The sequence below is a fragment of the Mchenga conophoros genome, linkage group LG15 (assembly GCF_057382185.1).
Source record: "Mchenga conophoros isolate Kocher_MC1m ecotype Shallow Benthic linkage group LG15, M_conophoros_male_GT1.1, whole genome shotgun sequence".
NCBI lineage: Eukaryota > Metazoa > Chordata > Actinopteri > Cichliformes > Cichlidae > Mchenga > Mchenga conophoros.
The window spans coordinates 27,104,196-27,110,853 of record NC_140540.1 but is presented as its reverse complement, the minus strand read 5'-3'; the positions used below and the strand labels follow the sequence as shown (position 1 = coordinate 27,110,853).

At 47.9% G+C, this 6,658-nt stretch overlaps 1 protein-coding gene across 1 annotated transcript; it reads left to right on the top strand.

The window, feature by feature from the left end:
- The first annotated feature begins 4,465 nt into the window (after positions 1-4,465).
- Positions 4,466-6,110, top strand: LOC146558526 (kelch repeat and BTB domain-containing protein 11-like). The gene has a single exon (XM_085247869.1). It carries the CDS (start codon positions 4,662-4,664, stop codon positions 5,835-5,837), a length of 1,176 nt encoding a protein of 391 aa, XP_085103995.1. The 5' UTR covers positions 4,466-4,661; the 3' UTR covers positions 5,838-6,110.
- Positions 6,111-6,658: the final 548 nt, after the last annotated feature.

Here is a 6,658-nt window from a genome sequence, read left to right as displayed (position 1 = left end):
TGGGATCTCTCTGTGTTACTGTGGGTCTTTACCCATCTAAAGACTTTTTTTTTCATACGTGTTTTCAGAGTCTGAACCCATGATCAGCATAATGTGGCCTGTTCATTAAGAGGCTCATTACACGTCTACGAGTACATGCACCCAGCACAACATCCTTCCTCTGAATTCATGCAGTAATCAAGCCCATTCCCTTATGAGACAGGTGTTATACAGATGTGTAGCTGCTCTGTGTGTATGCACAGGTAGTGTTATGGCCTGACAATGTGCTCAAACTGGCACAAATGAGACGGGTTGTAGGTGAGGTCAGCCCTGAATTTACATGTTCACGTCACTAATTCCTTTCTTTGTTCCTCATCAGCGAGACAAAAACAGTGTTCTCCTGGAGTTGGAGTCCGACCTCAAGGGGTTACTCTGACCCTGAGGTTGTCGGGACCTCGAGGATAGCTCACTCCGGGTTCGGTCAGAGTTCAGCGACAGTGTCATATGATGCATTTGGAGGCGAGGCTCACAGCATAAAGGTCTGAGCAAAGGTGTGCTCAGATGTGTGCAGAGACCGGCACCATGGTTCGGTTCTTGCAGGTTTAAAGAATTGATCTGTCTGACGGCAACCTACAGGTCACCTCTCCCTGCTACTCCTCCTGCGCCTGATTTGCTATCCTCGCTGTTATTAAAGTGCTCGGCCACCGAGGTCCCACAAACGCTTTCAGCTCAGATAAAATTATTATTTTTATTGAGATGATTTTAAAAATCTACAAGTGAAGCAAAAAATTGGATCTCAAATAAGGAAATGTTTATATTTAGTTTATGTTAAAACTGCTCACACTCATACAGAGGTAGTGTCTTTAATCATTTTTTATTTATTTTTGTTGTTTTTTTAGGCACCACAAAAGTTTTAAATAAGATTGGATAAGTTTACAGTTTGAACACAGAGCACAGTGATGAATGATTAATTGTGATGATTATTGTTGTAAATGGTTCACAGTAACTGACTGCATTTCAACAGTGAAATACGATGAAACTGGGATTAAAGTGGAAGTTATTCACATTTTGTTTCTTTTGTTTTTAACATTTTCTGTCGTTTAGATTCATTCAGATGGAAAAATGTTTGACTTTGAGTTTCTTCTGCTGACCTGATCAATAAAACATCTTCTTCAGAAAAGTGAGAATAATTGATTTTTTATTGGGAATCATCTTTAAACATGTTCACACTGTTTCCTAGTTTGATTTACTTCTTCTGTTTAACTCCTCCTCCTTGTTGAGTTGTATTACTCTGCTCTGATGAAGCTCTGATGATCTTTAACATTCAGGAGACCTGTGAGCGCCACCCATCAGCTGATTTGAGGAACCTGCAGGTCAGAAACAATCTGAGCTAATGAGTTTGAAGGAGGAACCAGCTGTTTGTCATGAAACACGTACTGTTTACATAAACTGTGACATCACAGCCAAAGGGTAGCTGCCTGTCTGTTTGTATGTGTGTTTGTTAGTTTTTGTTTGTGTCTATTTGTTTGTATTTGTTTGTTTGTTTGTATGTGTGTGTCCCATGAGCGTCGGCCTGACGATGAAGTTGCTGACATCAGTTGAGCTGTGGCTACAACTGTAGCTGCCTCCACCAGTGTGTGAATGTGAGAGTGAATGAATAGTGGTATTGTAAAGCGCTTTGGGTGCCTTGAAAAGCGCTATATAAATCCAATCCATTATTATTATTATTATTATTATTATTTTTGGCTGCTGGCTGATCTTGTCTCTTCCCCAGCTGTGGGAACCAAACCCTCAGCAGATTCTAATGAATAAAAGCTCACTGTGATCCTTACTTCCTGCTTCCTCTGAATATCAGAACCAGCAGCTCTTATCAGTCGCTCGATGGATCAATGATTTGTCCTTCTGTCAGGGTAAATCCATCCCATCACACCTGCGGGGTTTATTTTGAAATCTCCAGTTTGGTGTTGTGGTGACCTCTGCTGCTCTGAGGTCTGGAGGCTCAGCAGTGAGGATGAGGCAGTCTGACCTTCATCATCAGACACATGAAACTTCCTGTTTCAGTTTGTCGTCCATGCAATGATAATGACTTAATGCAAGGTTAATTAATGCAATGATAATGACTTAATGCAAGGTTAATTAATGCAATGATAATACAGATAATAAGTAACAGTGAAATTATTTGTTTAATCCCACAGTCGTAATTGTGAGTATTGGTTCTTTCAGCTTCACGCTGCGATCAGCTGACTCTCCTCTGAGGAAACATTTCTGCTGCAGTTTCATCGTTTTGGTCACTTCCTCCATTAAAGACTCTAAGGAGCTTGGAAAGAAAAGCATCTGGACTTCTTTAAGTTGTTTGAAGACGTTTCAAATCTCATCCGAGAGGCTTCCTCACTTCTAAGGCCAAATGGTGGAGAGTCCCAGATCTGGTGGAGAGTCCCAGATCTAGAACTCTCCACCACGCTTTTCTTTCCAAGCTCCTTAGACTATGATGACTTGGATGACTGAGAACCTTCACAGTCCACTTAAGACTGTTTTTTAGCTTCCAGCTAATTCAGGTGTTTCCTCCCGTTTTGTTTGGTTTGATCAGACGAAGCTCTGCAGTCAAAACTGACACACCTGGCTCACCTGTGTGTGTTGACGACTTACCTGCTGCTGCTGCTTCCTGTGTCTCTCTGAGCGAGGTTCAGCACATCTGCACACAGCTGTGTCTCTGAGTGTTGAACAGCAGGAGGAGCCAATGGCTCGCTAACCGCTCAGATAATGAGCTCATGTCTGTATCTGCTCACAGACTCAAGACTCACACCTGGAGCCAGGTAACTCCCAGCAGGTTTCTACACTGTGGGAGGGGCTGGGTTACCTGGGGGGAGGGGCCGGGGTACCTGGGAGGGGCGGTCTGCACTGGGATTCCTGTTAGAGATCCTGTTACACAGCGTGATCGGCTTATCTGAGGTCTGTGTGTGAAAAGAAACTTCAGAGGTGAGCTCACGTCAGATACGACACAGCCACCTGTGAGCTCCCGAAGGTGTCCACAGGCACACCTGTCACTGGATCTGATGGATGGAGAACAGGAAGGTCATCGAGTGAACTCAGCTGCCCACACCAGGAGGCGAGGGGAGGCCCCAAGCAGCTGCTCAAGGTGTGACTGTTATCACGCAGATATTCCCCATCATTAGGATTTATGTCTTCATCACTCATGCTGCCTGTTTGAACTCACCTGACCCTTGACCTGCAGCAGGTCTGAAAGTGTGACATTATCAGGTGACATCATACCTCTAAAGCTTCATAACTGATGCTTCACCACCTGCTCAGCTTTTGTTTAAGATAAGATAACCTTTATTAGTCCCACATGTGGTCAAGGCAGAAAGTGGACACTACAGAGTTAAGAGCAGCAAAAATTAAGAAAAACAATAGAATTGTATAAAATAAAAAAGAATAAAATACTATGTTCCAGGCAGTGTAAACTAAAATGTTCGGATGTACGGTCCAAAGAATGTACAGAATAAAATCTAAAAATTTAATAAGGACATCTGTAAAAATATACATATATGTACGTAAACAACAGCATCAGAAATGCTCCAGAAAAATTGCACATTGTGCCCAGCAGTAATAGTTTCACCTGAGAATTGCTCATGTTGCATCAGATAAATTGCACTTTGTAATATTGTAAATCAGGGAGACTGGGCGAAGGCTATAAGGTGTATTAGATGTGTGTGTGTGTGTGTGTGTGTGTGTGTGTGTGTGTGTGTGTGTGTGTGTGTGTGTCTGTCTGCATTTGTGTGGTCATCTGTAAAGTCTTTATTGTGGAGTCTGACAGCATATGGAAGGAAAGACCAGCAGAGTCTCTCCGTCCCACATTGTGGGTGCCACAACCTGCCACTGAAGGAACTGCTCAGTACTGTCAGAGTCTCCTGCATGCAGTGGGAGATGATGTCCAACAGGGATGACAGCTTAGCTACCATTCTTCTTTCACTCACTACCTCCACTAGGTCCAGGGGGTATCCTAGAACAGACCAGAGAGCAGACCAGACCGTAAAAGATGACTGAGGCTACCACAGAGTCATAGAAGGTCTTCAGAAGTCGGCCCTTCACTCCAAAAGACCTGAGCCTCCGCAGTTACAACAGATACAACCTGCTCTGCCCTTTTCCGTAGAGAGCATTTATTGTTCAGATGAACACCAAGGTATCTGTAGCTATGTACAGCCTCAAATGAACTGAATTTATTCTTTATTGTTTATTTATTTTGCCAATTTTGTTTCCTCAGCTGAGATTAAAGTGTCGAATTATTATTATAAGAATCACCTCAAACACAGGTGGGAATGTTTGTGTTTGGTGCATCAGACTGAAGCTCAGACATGGGGGACAGAAAAGAACCAGCTCGGTGTTTTTCGCTCGGTCTCATTTTTTTCCCTTCTTAATCTCAAACAGCGCTGATGACGTCACAGAGACGGGCTCGTGCAGCAGTGTATCTGAGGGCGTTCTCACACAGGTGAACCCCGCGCGTTCTCACGGCGCTGATAACGGGAGTGCTGCAGGGCGTGCCCCCCGGTCCTCCCCACGGTGTGCAGAGACATTGTCGCGTGAACGGAGTCCAGAGAGGAGGAGGTGCGTGCGGGCACGAAGGTCTTTGTACACAGGCAGCAGCCGAGGGTGTGATCTGCAGACACGTCACCGTCAGAGCCGCCATGGACCGGAACCAGGACCTAGACCGGAACACGGCCGCGGGCACGCGCTGCGAGCCCGGCTCAGCCTCCGAGGGAACGCGGATCAGCGCGCAGGACTGCCACGAGCTGCTGAGCAGAGCCAAGCGGGACCGCGCAGAGGACGAGCAGGAGCGTGTGTACAGCTACATGAGCGCGCACTACCTGGAGGTGCTCCGTGCTCCCGCGCTGTACGGCCGTCTGAGCGCTGCGGAGCGCGCACTGATCTTGAGCAGGAGGACGGAGTGGGCGGGGCTAGAGGCGGGGGAGGGGGTTCTGGCGGTGGCGGAGAGTGGGGAGGAGGCGCGCGGCCCGCGGCGCGTGCTGTTCCTGCACCCGAGTGCGCGGCGCTGGGAGGAGCTGACCCGCCTCCCGGAAGAGGCCCCACCCACCGGCTCTGGAATGTGCACTCTCTTCAATTACCTGTTCGTGGCGGGCGGTCTGCGGGGGGGACAGGCCCAGGACAGTGTGCTGTGTTTCGACCCGCTGAGCGGGCGCTGGAGTGGCGTGCGGCCGCTGAGCGAGCCGCGCTGCCAGCTGCGACTGGTGGGTGTGGACGGGCTGCTGTACGCGGTGGGCGGGGGCTGCCTGCTGAGTGTGGAGCGCTACGACCCACGCGCCGACAGGTGGAGCCATGTGGCGCCACTGCCCAAAGGCTCGTTCGCGGTGGCGCATGAGGCCACGGCGTGCGACGGCCAGCTGTTTGTTTCGGGGGGGTCGCTCTTCTACCGCCTCCTGCGCTACGACCCCCGCCGCGATGAGTGGGAGGAGTGCCCGTTCAACGAGAGCCGCCGCCGCTCCGCCGACATGGTCGCGCACCGCGGCCTCGTTTACCGCTTCGACGTGGACCGCGAACGTGCCGAGGTCAGCGTGCACAGGTACAGCACAGTGGTGAAGGTGTGGCTCGAGGCCGCCACTTTTCCGCTGGAAAACACACTGCCATTCCGATGCGCTGTGCTCGGTGACCGGATCTACTGCGTCAACCGCAGCCGCACGCTGCAGTTCCACATCGGCGAGGAGGAGGCCGGCTTCCTGCCCGAGGCCCTGCCAGCCCCCACCGGGGCCCGGGGCAACCTGGTGCCCTTTGTCCTCAGCCTGCCCCAGAACACTCTTGCCTCTGATCATGGATCACAGACCATGACCTCTGACCCTGGCATTTAAGATCTGCAGTCGGGCTGCTTGGCCTCTCCTTGTCGTCGCTGTGCCTTCTTGTTCCTAACTTTGACGATGAGAATGTTTCCTGCGTGTGCATGGGTGGCGGTGGGCCGAGCTGGGACTGTTTTTATTCGGACACTTCCTGTTTGGTTTGTGACCGTCAGAGAGGATGCTGCTGCTCGTGAGGAGCTGAAGCGTGTGTTTAGAGTTATTGATGTCGGACTTTGATCATGGCTCCTGATGCTGCATGTCGATCAATAAAGCAGAAATCTGAGTGAACGCGAGTGTGTGTGTTTCATGTGACATCATCACCTGTCAGGAGGAAGGACACATTAGTAAACATTGATGTGCAAAAACCTATTTCATCTTACTAAGTAGTACTGAAGTTCATTTTCACTCTGCTGATAGACTCAATAACTTCACATATTATTCCAATATGGAAGTTAATGTAAAGTTAACTGTGACACACTTTTGAGCTGTTTAAAATGTTTTTGATGCTTGACGTTAACAAACATCCTGAGAGAGCTCCACACCCACTAAATGCGGAACAGGGAAATTAATAATAATAATAATGACAGTAATAAATATTTGCTCTCAGCAGCAAAATCTTGTTAAATGTGATTTAAAACCATTATGTTTAAGGAATTTAATTCTGAATCATTTTAACTGAAGTCAGAGGAAAGCTGCTGCAGCAGGTTCAGTCTTTACATCCAAATATATATATTAAATCTGGGTTTATACAAGCAGTCTGAGCACAAACAACAATATTAATTTTAATTATTAGAGCCTCACAGACAGAGTACAGTAAGACTGTGTCATTAAAACAG

What these genes read in the sequence shown, in the direction of transcription:
- LOC146558526 (XM_085247869.1), top strand. Translation starts at nt 4,662, where the DNA reads ATGGACCGGAACCAGGACCTAGACCGGAACACGGCCGCGGGCACGCGC.